The 19082-nt window shown below is 48.6% G+C and overlaps 1 protein-coding gene across 2 annotated transcripts in view; it reads right to left on the bottom strand.

Annotated features, from left to right (window-relative positions):
* Window positions 1-8641: 8641 nt before the first annotated feature.
* Window positions 8642-19082, bottom strand: part of tyw1 (tRNA-yW synthesizing protein 1 homolog (S. cerevisiae)) — a 40219-nt gene continuing 29778 nt past the window's right edge. For both annotated transcript variants that reach the window (XM_086216787.1, XM_086216788.1), the window contains exons 15-16: window positions 16951-17118; window positions 8642-11377 (exon numbers count right to left, since the gene is read on the bottom strand). In XM_086216787.1, the coding sequence (XP_086072913.1) occupies window positions 11156-11377; window positions 16951-17118 (390 nt within the window). In that variant the 3' untranslated portion in view covers window positions 8642-11155. The remainder of the gene's footprint in view (window positions 11378-16950; window positions 17119-19082) is intronic.

Here is a 19082-nt window from a genome sequence, read left to right as displayed (position 1 = left end):
GAGGCAACAGCAACCATTTTTATTTTCCCTCTTCAGGGTTTGTCCGCGCCCTCCAGGTTCCTCCACAAGGCTCTCAAGGCCGCGTGAAAGCAGAAAATCACTTTCAATGACATTTCAAAGAGGAAATCATGGATACCGGGAATGTTTGGTTGCATTTTGTGTGTTGTTGTTTTCTCATGGCTTTTAAAAGTGGATTCGAACAGACTTCATTAATTTCCTTAAGAATCTCTGTAGGCTGCTGATTTCCCCACAACTTTCAGCCTGCATTTATGTTTCTCATATTTCTTGCAGTTTATGGTTTAATCCTCCAGATTTAAAGCGATGCGCCAACTTTTTAGGGAAATAAACTCACAGTCCTTCATTTTTAGAGCCACAGGCCAGACGGCCGAATGCTAGTCAGCTTAGCTTCGTATGCTTTTTTTTTTTTTTACCTGGCTTCAGTTTTGTAAAATTTGATGAAATCTGAGGATAAATATGTTTGGGGCGCTTGAACCGCAGCCTCCTCTGACCACACGCACGCGCCTGTGATGTCACAGGCCTGCTGGCTTTGAGTTTGCCGTGGGATTGTTCCAGCACGTTAGTCTTGTGCTTGCAGGGTTTCTGGATGAAGAAGAATATTTGCCCAGGTGCAAGGAGCGTTCGCCCGTTGCGTGGTTTTGCAGATTTCTGCTGCTAATTGATTCGGTCTTTTCCATCTTTTGGATTTCAGACTTAATCAAAGCCTTCCTGAGATGTCAGTCACTAACAAATAGATAAAATATACTTCCGTGCGCCGCTGCTGTTTACTCGGATCTCTCCGTCAACACTCTGGACTGACATTCAACACGCTGCGCGAGCGCCGGAAATGTCAACCACTTCATTTGTATGATCCAAACGTTTCACAGGTTATCGGGATGCCTCTCTAAATGTCTCTGCCGCTTCCTTTCATCACCGCCGCTGAGCTGCAGCCGTCAGCACATAAAGCTCCAGCTCCTTCCCTCGCTGTGTCGTAGATCTGCTCGGCACACGCATCGACCAACTGGGGGGGCATCTGTGCTCCGTGACTGGTCGTGTGCAACACCGGGTCCATGTGCAGAGAGCAGGCACGCACAGATTGATGGATATTTACAAGCTCTAGTATGAAAATGCTCAAATTCTGTTCAGCCCTCTCACGGTTCGTGTCGTTTAACCACAGCGCCGCACCAGTCGGGAAGAACCAAGTCAGATTTGTGACTGAAAAAAACCCCCATGAACCCCGTCAGGTTTGTTCCTGAGGCAGAGCTGGACGACGCCGCACTCTGGGTTCTCCAAAGGTTTCCCGAGGTTCCTTCAGCAACATGACGAACATTCGATCCCAACGCTCGAAGGGCGCATTGAGAGGCCGTTTTAATATCTGAAGGAAATGACGATCGTCTTTTCACTTCCTTTGAGTGACGTCATGTTGTGATTATTCCTTTTCTCATCGCCTCGCTTTGTACCGAGCATCTCGCCAAAGTACTCGTGTCCTTTTCCTTGCATTTTTGAAAAAAGAATTCAAATTCAAACGAGAAGATTTTGCTCAAATATTTCAAAAAGCGAAGGCGCTGGGTTGGTTTTCTAATGTTCAAATGCAGCGTCACACCAATGACCTGGTGAGGAGGCCTTCAATCACTAAATGGAATCTTTCAATTTAGGCTTCATTCATGTTTTTCTTTTTTTTGTTAAATATTCCATTGGCAGACACACACGCAGTTCAGGAACATGCTAACACGTGCTCGACTTCCCTCACCGCCATCCACGGGACGGCATGTAGTTCAGTAACTGGGATATATTATATAACCATGTAGGTTCAATGCAGCGCAGCCAAACAGCTGACCTGCTGCTCGCTGTCACCTGGTTAGCATCAGCGGCCGCCTCACGTGACGAACCCTTGGTGACATTTATCTCAGCTGCCTCCTGAACTGAGACTATTTTACAGTGATGTCAATCAGATTGGGACTCAGCTTGAAGGAAAAGCTGCTGGCTTGGCAACCGTATCCCATCATGCACAGCAGAGGAAGGAGAAACGTGGGGGGGGGGGGGGGTGGGTGAAGTTGGAGGTGCATCCTGGAGCAGACTGGTGGGACTTCATGAACCAGCTGGACTGGTGGGGATCCAGGACCAGCTGGAGGAACAGGATGCCCGCAGAAGGGTTCTGCTTTCAGTTTTTAGCTGGAATAAGAGTTCTTGTGGTTTGGGGAGCGCAGCGGCGCAAACGGAAGACGCAGATTAAGTAGGTTGATGCTCTGGAGAACTGACAGCTTTAAGTGTTGAAAGCCATCAGTCTCCATTAGCCTTAAGCTAAATGTAGGTGACGGGCTCTTACGGCGTTCTGGAGTCACAAAGAAGCAGGTAAAATGTCCCTGTGAGCTCGGGATACCTTTTTGTTAGTACTTTAAAGAGAAAGTACATCTTTGGGGTGCGGTACCTCATTCATATACTAACCATCCTACACCCTGTACAAAATGAATACAATGCAGATCCCCTTTTGTTGCGGGTCGCTGCAGCTAACCGGCGTGACGCAGGACGTCTCGGTGCTGCAGGGGAGACACAGAAGCTCCTTTACAACAATATTGTGAAAACTTTTGTTCTTCCTCGTGCGATGATTTGTGAAACCGACCATATGACAGCTGAGCCGCAGGACGGAGGGAATGATCCAGGACACCCAGCAGGCAATTAGCACGTATCTCTGCTAATCGCTCGGCACGCTGCACACACTTCAACACTCATTATTGAGACAGATTTTCTATGATTCATCGCGCTGCCGTGCGATTTACCAGCCGTCAGTAGTCAGGCGAGAATTCATTACTGCATTGGAATGCAAATCAATAGGCATCAATATGCAAGGTGATGGCTTCGTTAGGCGGTCGTTTGGATAATTGAGTAAGTTTCTCTGGGGGGGGGGGGATTAGCACAGGGGCCGATCAAGGCCACAGCAACGGTCGCTCACCAAGACGAGACGGTCACAGCTTCTCACTTCAGGGGGCAAACGTTCGCTACAATTTTGAGTGATGTGCTACAAGACCTCCAGATGCTCAATACGTGAGAGTGAGTGTGAGTGTGTGTGTGTGTGCAAATATATAAATATTTCTGTGAATATAGAGGGAGAGAGAGAGAGAATTCCCACAACGCAGGTCAGGTGTGTGTGTCTGCTGCCTTATAATCACAGCTGAGCTCCTCTGATGCTTCCAGTCAGGTGAAAAATGAACTGAAGCCCAGGAGATGGAGGCATCAAATACAGCTGGAGCCAAAAACATCACACACACACACACACACACACACACGTCAACAGAGCTTTTTCCTCCCGCAGTACCTCAGCAGTCATTCCTGTAATTACTTGTTATGTGGGCTAGCATTATCAGGACTGATGGAAAATGAACACATCTGAGTTGTTGGGCAGCGATGAGCCGATGGAAGGATCCGGCGAGTCATTCCAGGGGTCGTTTACGGCTCCCGAGTCCCAGGGAGGGTCCCCGTGCATGTGCCCGGCAGCGGGTTTGTTTCTTCTCCTTATTAATTCCGAATTAATTTCGGTCTTAATTAATTTTTCAACTCATGGGAAAAAATAAGGCTCAGTTTGAAAAAGACGGTAACTGGCCTCTCAGGAGACATGAGCCTTGGTTCATGGGACATCTCTGTCTAAGAAGAGACTCTTCTTAGACAGAGATGTCCCATGAACCAAGGCTCATGGGACATCTCTGTCTAAGAAGACTAAGAGACTCTTCTTGTTTATTTTGACCTGCCTTGAATTATTCTTTAGTGTCAATGAACGATCCACCGAGGAGGCTCCTTGAGCCAAATGTTGCACACGTTTTCCTGCTTTCGAGTGCTGGAGTTTCTCTTTTTCTCTCTGAGGGCTTCTTCCACCTCCACACCTCCCAAACCCCCCCCCCCATCAATCACTCTTCCTAACCCTAACCCTAACCCTAACCCTAACCAGCTGTGTGACGCGGCGCTGGTGAGTCGGCCACCGGTGACCTGAGTCCAGTAGCCAGGATCTTCAGGAGCACCCCAGGGAGCTCTGGTGTGAAAGGACCGGTTTAAATTAGAACCTCTTGTCTTAGCCTGTGTTCTGAGTGCACCGTAGGATTTCTGCCTGTTTCTGACCCGGTTTTTGTCTCAGTTGAAGGTTCAAACGTGCGGTGTGGAGGGGGCACGAGGTCCGATCACGGCCTGATCAGCTGATCCTCACGGGACGTCCCACCTCCAGGTTTTATCGTCAAGCTCTCGACTGAATAAAGGTTCAGATGTGAAACAGAGCTAAACTCGTGGCAGCACCTCCCCTCACCTGCAGCAGGAAACAAACCCCGAGGTCCAGTTCTCAAGTCCAGCTGGTTCTGTCTCCCGGGGACGGGGAGGAGGACGCTCACACCTTCATGAAAACGCCGCTGGGAGCCTGGATCACGGAGAGACATTTGAGAGTTTGGGCGACACAAATAAAATCCTACCACAACATTCAATCATCCTGAGCTCTTCGTTTAAAACACGCTTCACTTGGATGCAAGAGCCCAGCTCGTTGGGGGGGGAGGGGCCAACTGTGTGATGTCATACGGTCGTTTTTGCAGACGCAGACTTTCTAACGGAGGAAACGAAGCCAAACTTTCCAGCTGACTTTCCAGTGATGAATAAACCTGCAGCAGCACATTCAGATCCCCTGGTCCTGCCCCCCCAGGACAGAGCAGTCCAGCTCCACTGGAACCTCCACTTCTCCACCTCAGATCGCAACATGACGTAGTTTTCACATCAGACCAAATCTGAATAGAACCGACATTTTTTTCCCCTCCCGTTTTTCCCCCGTCATTTTTCCTACCTTGTGTGATTGTGATGGATTTCCTCACATTCATCACAACCGATTGATTTCTTTTCGCTCAGTTGTCTCGGGGGTCGCTTTTCAACACCTAATCGCATTTCTCTGGTGAAGCTCTCACACGAGCGTCCACAGCCACTACTGAAGAGGATGCAGCGTGTGTGTGTGTGTGTGTGTGTATCCTATTTGATCCGTGCCTGTGTGAGTCACGGCTGGCACGTTTGTCCTGGTGTCTTTGTAGATTTATAGTTCAACACGTGTGTAAAGGACAACCTATGAACTGAGCGACCTGCCTGCACCAACTGCGCCTCAGATGGATGAACGAACGCGTGGCTTCGCCTGTGTGTCTGCACATGAATGCGTCTCGCCAGCACCAACAACCCAGCAGATTTGAGGGGAGCCGGAGCCAAACGCTGAGCTGCTGCCGCCTGCTAGAGAGACAGAGAGAAGCCGAAAATCACATCAAAGCTCCCACCAAGCTCCAACCCACAGAACGCCCGGTCTCGCCCGGTCAGACCCGATGTCTCTGGAGGGCCTGACACACGTCCACTGGGATTCAAGGATGAACTGGAAAGATTTTGGTGGTCAGAGGTCACTCTCACCTCATATCCAATGTGGTGTGAATCAAAAAGAGCAAAAATGGAGGCGGAGACTGACGCATAGGGAGCAATTAAAACAGAATAAAAGTTATTAATCAAAATAAAAAGATAAAACAGAGCAAAGAGAGATGAGAAACTAATAAAAACGCAGTAACACAACACCTCTGGGGTGCTTTGATGGAATTTCTCAAAAATTTGGCTTTCATGTCCACTGGGACCACCGGATGACCTGGAGAGACTTTGGTGGTCAAAGGTCAAGGTCACACGCAGCTGTGATGCAGTCTGCATAGTGTCTCTTTGTCTGGGCCAGGCAGGACTGGGGTTTACTGGGGGAGGGGGGACTTGAAGCCCGGGACCTGCTGCCCGCTCACACGTCTGCCAGCGGCTCTTTATTTACCACAAAGCAGCAGCATCCCAGGACACTCTGAGTCCATGATACTGCCTGGCCCGGGTCCTGGACCTGGTCCACCAGGTCTGAGCTGCTTTAGAGGATACTGAGTTACAGATGGAGGCAAGTAAGATGAGCCAGAGGACTGCACGGGTCCAGATGTTTGGACATCTGGAGCAAACACACACACACACATTCATGAGTAGTAATAATGAGAAGTCGACGATGGCTTGAGGTTTGAGCAGCAGCAGCAGCGACCAGACTCACGCGCGTGAAGACATCACCTTCATCTAAAAACAAACCTCAGCGTCTGCGCGCACAACGACACGCCAGCCGTTTACAGCCTCGCCGTGGAAGGAGGCCTCTAAAATGGATGAGACCTGCGGGAACAAAAGCAAGAGGAAAACATCACCACCTGCAGCTATTTTTCCAACAGCGGCGCTTGTGAGCTCAGCGGACTTCCCGCTGCTCCGAAGACAAACAAGCAAGCTGACGTCTGCTCAGCGAGCAGGCCGGCCTCCTCTCCTCCGGAGCGCGCAAGTGTGCAGCAGCACAGGACCTTGACAACAGACCGTCACATTTTCCAGCGTTAGCCGGGGACACTGATCACGACGTGGGCCGTGGGGCGCACAGGTAGAGCCGGACGGCAGGACGCTCGACGGCGAGCTGTTTTGGTCTTTGTGGCCAGTTTTATTGGCCTTGGCGAGCCAACGAATGCGGCGTGACGTCCACATTCAAACCACGAGGCACCGCTTCCTCCCACTGGAGGTCCGATCGAAGGCATCCGGGAACCTGGCATATAATTTACAGATCGCGAATCCAGGTTCTCCTGAGGCCAAATTCGGCCCACCGCTCAGTTCAGTTCTGCCAGCCAACTGTAATAAATAATGATAATTACAAAAACAGATGGAACAATCATAAAAACGAAATAAAAGAATGATTTAAATCCTTGTTTATGTCGTTTCTGTTTCATTTTTTCTTCGGGACGCTGGTGTCAAGTGCAGGAATTCCTTGGAGGCGTTTGAGGTCACACGTTAACTCAGTGACTTCATGTTCATTTTTCTGTCCTGGGCCCTTCTCTTTTATTTCATTGGATATTCCAGGCGATGGCGACCGGCCCCGCGCCGGGGGACACTTCATTACTCGTGCTGTCTCGCCTCCCCGGACTGGATCCTGTGTTTTCTACATGGCGGGGTTTATTTTTTTCCTCTCAGCGAAGCATTTTGGATGACGTGCAGCCATTCATCTCTCCATCTGTTGTCCTGAGGAGCCAAATATGTGTTTTGAGTTTCAAATGTTTTAACTCCACGTTTAGGAAGCGTGTGTGGGACACGGTTCTTGAGGTGTGGGATTGTAAACTCTGAAAGCCTCCAGCAGTCTCCCTGTGATAAATCCTGGGCCCCACAGGAGGGCTGGAATCAAGCGCATCTTCTCTGTTCATTTCTCAGCCCTCCCACAAAATCCTGCACCCCCGGTAACAAAAAACAAAACAAAACCAAAACCAATTCTTCAATTTTCTGTTTCAGGTCGTCTTTAATTTTTAATTATCATCTCTTTGGTGTTGAAGCATTGCTGGAGGACGATAAAAAACCCCACATTTTAACAATTATCACTGCATTCACATTACGAATAACCGATGTTAGAATCTAGCGTCTAAAACACGAGATGCCTTTTTTTTCTTTCTTCTGTGGTTTATGTTTGCGACTGAGAATATATTTTTCTTTTTTTATCCTAATTACTTCATTTGCATTTTAATAGCTTCTTTCTGGAAGAAATTCTTGATCTCAGTCTTAACTAAACACATGTAAAGAGCCATATTTGTTGAACCCCAATGAAGCGACCTCATGACCACCGATGAGTTCATGAAGACTTGCTACTTCTGCTGCTGCACAAGAAGACCTGCTCCCGAGAACCACAGCCTTGTGCTGTTTTTGACAGTAAATTATGATGAAGAAAACGCTCTCCTGAATTCATGCATCGCTCAGGTGTTTCAGGTGAAGCGACCGACCCTGAACGCGCCACTCAACCCAACTACAATCCCCCCCCCCCCCCCCCCCCCGAAACGGAACAAATCTCACCGTGAGTCACTTAATATTCATTATTTTGCTGTGAAAAGAGCATTTTAAAAGTCTGTCACTGCATTCATAATTCATGCAGGATTTGTCACTGAAAGCCTCTCTCCTCTGATTCAGGACGACACGCATAAAAGCGGCGACCTCCTGAAACACCGACCAGGTAACCGTGACTTGTGGAGGAAAAGGTCTCAACAGTTTGTCTGGGTGATACATAAATGGACCAGGATGCAGGTGTAGCTGTGCAACCTGCTTCCCAGGGTTCCCCGGGGCCCCGCAGCCATCAGCCTTCATCCCCAGGGCCCTGTCACCGTCTCCAGGAGGGTTGTCTCTCCACACTCCCTGGAGGAACTCTGCAAGATCAATGTTTCCCTCAGTAAACTTCCTGACCGCAGGGAGGGAGGCGGGGTGGGCGGGGCTTCGCTCTCAGCGTTCAGCAGATGAGTTAAAGGGACAGTTCACCCAAACATGGAGGTTCATCCACTCATCCTCCTGCAGGTGGAAGGTCGGGTGAAGTTCTCAGGACGTAAAACACCGCTGGACTTTAGCAGGAAAAGTCAGGAATACAGGATACTGTTCATGACAGTACATGATAGTACTGCAGTAATGCTAATACTAAAGCTATATGAACACACTAGTGCAGAAAGCAGCAACAGCAGTACTGCAGCAGTACACTGTATATATAAAACATACACACACACACATATGTATATCTGGTATGTACTCTGTCACACATACCCACTCATGTGTATCTACACACACACACACACACACACACACACACACGTATAGATAAATATAGATACAGATTTACACTGTAGATGTGTGGAAGTGTGATGCAGCTGATGAATGGCAGGTGGAGGTCAGCGGCTGCTCACACACCACACAGTTCCATGGTTTCACACACGCTCGCCTCCATCGTCTCCGGCTCGCCCGCCCAGCAGCTTCCTCTCTCTCCTGCTTCGTGTACGAGCGCATCACCGCCATGGGAAGTAACGGTTTATGGCAACTCAGTGATTCACCGCTGGAATCTGTGCTGAGCCTTTGTAAATCACTGGCCCTTTTCTTTTCTTTTCTCCTTGCAAATTTTCTGTTGGAGTTCAAGACGCTGACATATCACTCACAAATATGAAATCTTTGTTTCAGCCCAGGGCTGCTCAAAGTGGGGCCCAGGGGCCAAATCTGGTCCGACTAATAACAACAATTCTTCCTCCTGCTGAAAATATACAACACTTTTAAAAAACATGAAATCAGCATACAAACACAGATGCTCTTTAAAGATGCAAGATGCTGATGATCACTTCTGCACGGCGACACTCGGTGATGTCGGCTGAATTGAATTAAGCTAAGAGGCAGCAGAGGCCGTCAGCGGGACACCGACCAAACTCACCGCTGACGGTGTGAGTGTGTGTGTGTGTGTGTGTGTGTGTGTGCTTTGGCCCGTGGCCCAACCAGGAGTTTGAGTTTCAGCCCTCCAAGGGGAAAAGTTAGGGAGCTGCTGCTTCAGGCAGTTTTACATCTTTAGCATTTAGCATTTCAGGAGAGGCGTTCCAAGTCTTTCACAATTTCTTTTCACAATACCGTCTCAATATTCCAGCCCTGGGAATTCATAGATTCAATAAATAAATCTCCTACAGAAGCAGTTGCCGTCTGTCACCACTTCCCTGACATTGCAGCAGCGTTGAAAGCCTCATGTAGCACAATATTCCTCAGAACACACACACACACACGCGCACGCACGCACTGGAGATTCTCACCTGTTTTTGTCTTTTACAAAAATGTACAGACAAGTTTGATTTGGGGGGATTTCGGAGGAGGTGATGGAGGTCCTTCACCCTCGCTGCGGTTAGAAAGCCTCTCTGAAACCACAGACCTCCGCAAAGGCCAGTGTGGAAAGGAAAAGGTTTTTTTTGCCTCTTAAAAACCGATCTGCTGGAAAGTTTAATGGCTTCCTCCTCCAGCCGGTGCCCAGAATACACCAGCACACCGGCGGCACCACCAGCCGCCCGGTCGTGATGACTGGAGCGCTGCTGTCGGCCCCTGAGAGCAGCACAGAGAACTTTTGTTGGGAGGTGTTGAAATGTCAGGCTCCACTCTTTGGCTGGTTAGAAACATTATTAATAATAACCATATTTAGAAGTACAGCGCGTGGGAGGTGGATGCAGGTGTATGAAGGTGTGCTGTAGAGGCGGTGCACAGACGACAAGGCAGATTCGTCCACAATCATTTATTACAGGTATGAACACACACCTGCTGCTCCTCCTGACCGACGCTGCAACATCAACATTCACAAAACAAACCAAAAACGAGATTCAAAATGAGACGAATACAAACTAACCTTAAACTTACACACCCATAACTCAGATACCAGGGATGGCTTAGTTCCGGCAGCCGGACGCGGGCTGGCGTGCGCATGAAGCTACATCGCGGCTCTTGGTGCGTCTCCTGATTGGAAGCTGAACGCTGATTTTAAACTGCGCTGCACGTTCACGCCCCCCCCCCCCCCCGCGTGTCCGATCGTCTTTCTGTTCAACGCTGAGCTGCCAGAGTTTTATCTGTGTTTTGTTTGTTATTATTTCTGCATGGAAAACCAAAATGACAGTTGCGGCGTACGTCTTTGCAAGTAGTGAGTCTGATCTCTCCCACAAACGACCCCTGGATGTTTTAAACAGCAGGTGAACGAGTTGAGAGGGTCACACAGGAGGAAGATTAGCTGGACTGTCTGTGTGTGATTCTCTCTCTCTCTCTCTCTGTAAAAGACGAAGCAATAAGTGGCCTGCGCTGGAAGAAACCTCTCTCACCACACAGCAAAGACCACCACCGTCCTAATGAGTGGGCGGGAGAGCAAAAATGTCTGGGAGAGATGCGCAGCTCCCACGGATGAAGAAGTGGAGGGGCTGCGCCAATCAGTGCAGTAACCTTCCTAGAACCGGGACGATAACAGAGACGGGGCAGTGATGAAGCCCCTGTGAGTTCATTTAACCGATATAAACCTTCCCAGGAGCCGCCAGACGGTCGGGAAGATCAAAGCTGGAGACATTTATAAGAATGACTCATTCAAAATAAAAGGGTCGCAACAAAGTTCTCGATAAAGAGAAAAGGAAGCAGTTACAGTCAAGTGGAATGCCTCTGAAATAATCACATACGTGAATTGACTCTAGCAGTTTGGCCTGATCTTTAAAAGAAGAGGAAGCTCGGACCCGAGTGCAGAGAAATAAAAAGATCCGGCCCAGCTTCCTGTCTGGAACTATGAAGGGCAGAACCAATCAGAAACCTCCGCTCATCCCACCTATCAACATCCTGAGATGTCTTTAGTTTTGTTGCGTCGTTGAAAGCGTGTGTCAGAGGGGTCGAAACCTTGCTCCCGGGCTCCGAACAGAGCCCAGCTGGGGGTCTGGGCCACGTAGTCCAGCGCTGAGAAGCTCTGATGGCCCCCGCTGGCCTCATGAGCCTGGACCAGCTCCTGGAAACGCTCGTAGTCGATCCACGTCCACCACTCACCGTCCATCTTGAACTGAAACAGAGAAATGGAGGCTGAGAGCGTGAGGACGTCCTCAGGCACACAGGCGAGAAACGTGGCTCTTGATGAAGCTGCGCAACTCTGATTAAACTCTAAATCAGACTTTTGTTTTGGGACTGATGTTGTAACAGATTTGTGAGAAGTCACTTTGTTTTCTTTTAAAATGTTTATGTGACTTTGTTTGGATCTGTAGCAACAAAAGATGTTTTCTTAAGTGATACTTCACCCCAAATCTGTATTTTACCTTTCCAGGACTTATTAATGCATCTCTGGAGCCTGCACATTTTTAACCGCGCTTACACCATTGGACGATATGCAGCGTTGCGTTCAAGTGCAGCTCCAAAAAGCAGGACAAATAAGCGTCCTGCTTGAGGCTGCGCAGGATGCCAGACAAGGCATTTAAATTCCGGACTGTCCTGCCTAGATCCGGACGTATGGCCACCCTATTCAGAACGCAGAAAGAGCCAGGCACGTATATCAAGCTTGAGGCTAACGGCCAACAGCTGCTAAAGCCAAAGCAAAAACTGTCAAAAAAAATGTCCATAAACCTTTTTGGGGGGGGGAATTATGCCAGATGAAGCTCTTCAAAGTTGACAAACTGAAGTCTGTGGGGAGTTTCGCTTCTGGGGTTGTTGTTAGCTGTGAATAGCCGTTAGCTTTAAGCTAAACATACGTGGCTGGCTCTTCTCTGCACTCTGGACTCTCGCAGAATCGATGCAGTACTTGAAAAGTGTTGCTCCAAGTCAGGGCATCGCTGCGACACCACACTCAAATCTTAAACGTTCACACATTTAATCCTTCTGCGATTAAAACAAACCAAACCTGCAGTTGGTCAAACATGTGAGGCTCTAGAGGAGAGCTGCCGTCTCTAAACTCAGAATTAAAGAATGGGACTCAAAGCTGATCATCGAGGCCCGTTTGATTGGTTCGGCCTTGTCGATTCCTCGGCTCCATCTCTTCCCTTCGCCTCACATATTTCTTTTCATAAATCACCGCTCGCACGCTCCTTCATCCAAATCATCATCCATCACGCTAAAGAGTGAAAGAGAGGGAGATAAATGGACAGCGGTGAAGCGAAGTGAGAAATGAGAGTGTGTGTGTTTTTACATGCGAGTGTGCCGCCACGGAGTGTAACTACCACGGAGGAGGCAGCGTGTGTGAGTGTGTGTGTTTGAGAGAAGAGATTCCAACATCGCTCTGCCTTTCAAGCTCAAGTTTTTCTTTCTCAAATCAGTAAAGAAGGAGAGGGGAACTTTACTTTCCCAGCATGCAATAGGGCTCTCCAGCAGATCCAATCAGCTTCCTGTTACCTGTAAAGGTGGCGAGTAAAGCAGGAATTTAAACCAAATAACCTTTTTATTCAAAGTTGAGAGTCGTACAGCAGCGTTTATCCAAGTTTAATATTCAAAGTGCTCCTTGGTGACTTGGGCGCACTCCCGGGTGTTGTTGGGAGGTTTTTTTTCTACATGAAGAACTCCACTAAGATGTCACAGGGGATGTCTGTTATGCTTTTAGCTCTCAGCATTAAAAAGCTCTTTCAAGTTTATGGGTGCCTCATGTCCCCATGTGAACGCCTGGGCTGCTATTTAAAATTCCCCAACAGAAAACAGCTTCCACTTCTGTCATTCTCACAACAGGAGGGAGCTACCGGGACATCAGTGACTCTTTAAAAAAAATAAAAATAAAAACAACTCCAGGACCAACACCTTTTCTCTCGTTGAAAAAGGCCCCGTATTGCGCAAACAGCTTGGGTTTTCGATGAAGTCGGGTGGAAAATAAAGGCCTGTTTCTTCCACCCTTCCAGCTCAGTAGGAATTAAATCATGTTTTTTTTAAGTTGCAAGTATTTCCTGAGCAGGGCATAACCCCGCCCCCTCACTGACGGCTTCATCTCAGGTGGAACCAGGCAGCTCATCATTCCGGCTGCTGCGCATCAAACGGATCCCTGCAGAACCTTCCCACAGACACAGGTCCCGGTCGAGTGGATTATTCAGCAGACTCGCTCCAACCTGTCGGTCTTTGAAGGTTTTCGCAGCACATTTGACCCCCGAGCCCACAGAGACGAGGAGCTCTGCATCCTACCGGTTCAGCTACAACTGCCATTTGAAGATCTCATTTGTTTTCGTACTTACAGGGCATTTATATGCAAAAGTAAAAGCACTTCAGGCTAATGTGCAGCTCAATATCAGACATATTTTGGATCAACACGTTGAAACACAGGGAACCAACGATGGACGGCGCGACGTCTGCTGGCAGAAACAACAACCTGCAGTTCACAATCCTGACTGATGTCGCTTGACCTGACGAGTCACGTGATCCCAGTGGGACTCTCGACACTCTTAACAGCTAAAAACTAACTAACTGTCTGTCTGACAAACATTCCCACTGCATTACAAAATTGGCGTTCCAAAAGACCGCCATGGCAGGGGTACCGTTCATGATGACGCAAACCAGCCCCCTCCTGCCCCGACCTGGTCTGGAGCAGGAGAAGAGCTCTGCACCCCTGCTGTTCTGAGGGCACGTCTCCGTTACTGATGGCTACGCTGTTACCATAGCAACCCATGAAGATAGGTTGGGTGATGTCTGGGGACAACAAATCCAATCTCATCATTTGCAAATAACAGCAGTGACTGAAAAAAAAAATAGACAGGTTTCAGAAAAACAAGTCAGATTTGTCGGCCGTCTGAGCATCGACCCTCAGAGCTTCAGTTTCTGCCCGTCCAGACGTCAACACTGAAAATCTGAAGCTCTCCGCCTGTGAGGCAGTGAAAGGCAGTCACACAGTTCCCTTTAAAAAAAAAAAAAAAAAGACTTGTGAGGACTTGGACTCGTAGGACTTGAGCGCACACGAGTGCGCTAACAGCACCAGAGCGATGTTCGTTTGAAAGTTTGCGAGGTTTGTGAAGGAGGCGTTTTCATTACACCATCCTCTGAGGGAAGTGGGACTAGAGGAGGGTGGAAGAAGATGGGGAGCAAGGCAGAAGAAACGGAGGGAGGGGGGGGGAGATGAAAGAGAGAGAAAAAAGAGCGGGAGAGAAGGAAGACGTAGGGTTGATGCAGCGAGAGAGCGAAGGACTATCAATGGGGAGATCTCAGGGGTTGGAAAGGAGTTAATGATGATGAAGTGTCATTGCAGGGAGGATCTAACGCCACTCGCTGCTGGAGTGAGTGATCTCACACACACACACACACACACACACACACACACACACACACACACACACACACACACACACACACAGAGCTCTGATGTCTTTTAAAGACTACATCAAAAAGTGATATCCTCCAACTGGAACTGGGAGATCAGAGGACTGCAGGCACGCAGACGCCGACAATATGATACTGTGCGTCCCTGCGATGCCTTTTAAACTCTGCTGTTATGCAAGTTAACATTAAAACCTGGAGGATTTCAGGATGGTTTTTTTTCCCCCTGCGAGACGGTGCTATGGGATGGCGCTCGGGAGGCTGGATAAAATCATCAAATTGTTCCCTAATCCTTCTGGATTACGGACAACAGCGAGAGGAGAGTGGCGCCGCGGCACGCCCGAAGACGTCCAGTGAGACCAGTGAGATTCTTGCTTTGGCGTTCAGTTCGATTTCAAGTCCCTCCAGCGATTCACTTCTGCGCCTGGACTCATACGGATGGACCAACTGGTCGAGGCAGATGGCCGCCCGTGTCCAGGCCGGTTAAAAGGCAGTTTTGCATCAACAAACACCGTCGGCCGACCAGTCGCGTCTTGTGGAAAAATCCCGTCAGCATTCATGCCACTGATGGCGGTTTAATCTGTAACTCATTTCACTTTTTCAGTTTCACATTGCGATGACAACCCTGACACACTTCCTCGAAAGCAATTCTGGACACAGAGGAGGAACATACATACAAATAATAACAAATGACAAATGTGCCTTTGGAAACCAAGGAAACGAGGATAACGGGGGGAGGAGTGTTGGCTGTTATGGGTTTCCCCCCCCTGAACATGTCTTGGTTCCATCGAAGCTAAAAAAGCCTCAGAGTGCATAATTCTGTTTGCTCTGGTCAGCGTGTCTCAGCTTGAGCTCTTGGTTAACAGGAGGATACATCTGCTTCAGTGAATCACAAAACGCCGCCGTCTGCGTGACAGAGCAGGAAGCGGAGAGAGATGGAGAGGACGTAAGCGTGCGAGTATATTAAGAAATACTGACAGTCGTAGGCAAGGAGGTGCAAATGGATTATGGCGTCTAGAGCACTCGCACAAGCGGCCACCTTTATAGATCGAGACTTGAGTGTTGGAGAGAGGGAGACTGAGAAGGAAGAGGAAAGAGGGGAGGGAGGAGGGGAGGTGGAAATCAATTCAGGAGCATATTGGCTGCGTCCTCACTGGTGTGTGAGGAAAGGAACAGAATTAACTCACAATTGGCTTTTTAACTCAGGCGAGTCCACAGGATGCTTTTATTGCTCTTGACATTCACTGTTTGAGACCATCCACCCGGTCTGCTTCACACTCGGCAGGCCGGGGTTGACAGGAAGACGTTTGGTCCTCCTGTTTGGGACAGAAGTTCCAGTTTCTGCTCCATGTTAGCGGGAAGGTCCGGGTACTGAGGCACTCCCAGTTCTGCCAGCCGCTGCTTTGATTAAACAAAGGCGAACTGGACTCGTAAATTCCTTCTTGGTGTTGCTTAGCGGCAGCCCTCTAGCCCGTTCTACTGGTGGAGCACCCTGCGCTCACACCCCCGATCCTCCCTACTGATTGCATCCACTTTCGCTACGTTTTCCGTTTGCTTTTCGGAGACATCGGCGAAACTTTCTAAGCGTCTTAACAGAAGCAAACGTTTGAACTTCCACACGTTAGCGACCCTTTCTGCTGCTGTCTGAAATAGAACGACCATCGATGACTGAAATACGACCAACAGCAACCTGTCCCACTCTCACTTCAGGTGCCTTTGACCTTTTGTTTTCAGCGTCTCCATTTAAATCCATTATTATCATACGCGACGGGGCTGAAATGATTTGGAGATGTAAGGGTTTGATGCAGGATTCATCCAGGCTACAGAACGGCTGCACTGGCACCAGCATCTCCTTTGGCTGAGGGGAGGGGCCCCGTATCACAAGGACACTTTGACTGTGAATTATATATATATATATATATATATGTGTGTGTGTGTGTGTGTGTGTGTGTGTGTGTGTGTGTATATGTATATATATAATAAAACAAGACCAGACCAAACCAAAACGATAACTTATAACCCAGAGCCGGGGGGTGAGTGTTTGAGCTGTCTGGAAAAGCACCTAAAAGGAAACTGGAGATGAAGAATGTGTGTTTGTGTCTGACAGGAACTGATGCAGGCTTATCAGAGCTGCACACTGGAGCACCAGCTGCACATTATTTATGATTATGAGTGAAGGGACGTTTACGCTGTCTCCTCTATTCACCATGATGTCTTACAAACACCAACACACACACAAACAGCAGTGGCTGGTAAGTCGGACCTAATAAACATCCAACGTGCCATGTCAGCGGATTATAGAGTGAAGTCCGCCGAGCTGTGGATTCTGGCACCGCCCGGGACCGTCAGAGGAGGAATTCTTACCTTGGTGTGAGCAATGAGCAGACAGTTGGAGTGCTCGTGCTCGCAGGCGATCTCATACTGAGGCAACATGTCCGCCAGCTGCTGGACGAAGGCAACCACTTCCTGGTGCCACGGAACGTTGGCCATGGTCAGGCTGCTGGCGGAGCTTTCCCCGCAGTACGTCACTCCCTGCACACACAGCAGGACGAAAGGTTTATCTGGGGATGAGAGCTGCAACAGCTGGTGAGTGACCTGTCCAACGGAAAACACGCCACCAATGTTCGTCCCCGTCTCCTACCAAACCCCGTTCCAATCTATTCCGCTTGCTCGTGCTTTTGCATCTTTGGAGCTCAAGGATTTATGCGACCTTTCTTCTTCTTGTGCCTTCTAATTTTAATAATAATTACAAAGGTTCCTATTATCCCCACAAACCATTAGCCAGCGACTCCAACCAATTATTCATCACACGTAATCCTGACCAGTGACCATCATCAAATACTTAATAATTTAAATTAAAACAGCTTTGGTTCATTCATATAATTTCCAGCCCCAAACCAAACTCACAGGATCCATAATCCAACCCCAGGAAAAAAACAAAACAAAAAAAACTCAAACTCAAAGGGCGTGAAGATACTCTTCCTCCTGTCAGACGTGATCTCCACCTAAAATCATCGCGACTGCAGTTCCCTGTCAGGCTGCCGCCGGGAACCAAACCTGGACTGAGATTTCCGCCGGTACAATGCAGGATTGGCAGAGTTCTTGAAAAACCAGTGTCGATAAGCCAGGTCCAACGGAGCCAGCAGAGCCATCAGGAGAGCTGCTTCTTAATTTATAGTTTTAGGTTACATGAGCATCAGTGAGGGAGAGAGAACGAAGGCAGTGCTGAGTGAGGAGATCAGAGGAGTAATTAAGATTTCAGGAGTTTTTAGATAAATAATGAACTACATTTGGGCTGCAGGTGCACCTGTTTCAATGACAGCTCGGTATCATATAACATATTCTCATATATAAGAGGGTTCTTGGAGCTGCAGCTCTTGGCCAAGGATGGAGTCCATGTCCAGACTGTGACGGGAAGGACCGAAGACGCCGACCTCTCCTGATTCAGGAGCAGCAAACTCACCACAGGGTCGTTTTCCTGTCCGTTCTCTGTAAATTTGGTCATTTTCTGATTAACATCCGGTTATTTTCCATTTGCTGTAGCTCCCTCTAAACAACTGGGCACAGCGCTCTTATATTCATGACTTTCACAAAAGTTACTACCTGGAAAATAAGTGGATGAGAAGTCTTTGCTCGTGTGTGAAATGGTATTTTCAGGGACAGTTATTGTGAGGGTCTTGAGGCCTGCACAACGCTGCCCTTTAGAAACGGCCTTATTAGGTGTGCTTGTCCACCAGACGGCACCGAAGTCGCTTCAGTCCTGCCAAAGTCCTCCGCATGCCTGCGGGATCCTTGGTAACACCGTGCTGCCGCAGCTCTTTGGTGCAAACGTGGAATTTCAATCAGTCAAAGCCATCGCACGGAACTGCTCTCACTTTAACAACGTACCTCTCTTCCCTACCAGACACTGAAATGGGCTTGTCATGGCTTTTCTTTTCTTTTTTTTAAAGTAATAACTGGACTTGACCACTTGATGAAAGACTTCTGTGTCTTTCCAACAGAGGTTAAACTTACAACTCTCTCTCTCTCTCTCTCTCTCTCACACACACACACACACACCCCGTGGGTGTGCCAGCACCAGTAATGGAGCCGAGGCAGCAGCTGTGTTACCGATATTCCAGGATTTGTCGGCCAGCAACACCGTCTGATCCTAAACCAGGTAACTGAAGGGGGACTAACAGGAGCAAATCTCGGTGTCAAGCAGCCAGCAATCCTCCCTTCTGTCTCACAGAACCCGATCACTCCTCAAAACCAGCAGCAAAAGAAAGAAAAGGCGGCTTTGTGGCGTGAATGTTCAGGAGCCTGCAGAAGCCCATTGTTCCAGCTGGTTATTCATGAGCTCCCCCCCCTGCACAGCACACGCACGCTACGTCGGGCAAAGGCAGATGTATGATTCTATAGTCATGCCAGACACTGAACAATGGCTCCCTTCCTGTTGGTACATAAAAACAGCAGCACCCTCTCCTCGGTGAGGTTAAAAAAGAACAACAGATTTT

Source organism: Aulostomus chinensis, chromosome 10, assembly GCF_037954235.1.
Source record: "Aulostomus chinensis isolate RoL2024-O1b breed Wild chromosome 10, RoL_Achi_v1.0, whole genome shotgun sequence".
Lineage (NCBI taxonomy): Eukaryota > Metazoa > Chordata > Actinopteri > Syngnathiformes > Aulostomidae > Aulostomus > Aulostomus chinensis.
The sequence above is the reverse complement of the archived record's forward strand: the minus strand, read 5'-3'. Positions and strand labels throughout refer to the sequence as shown.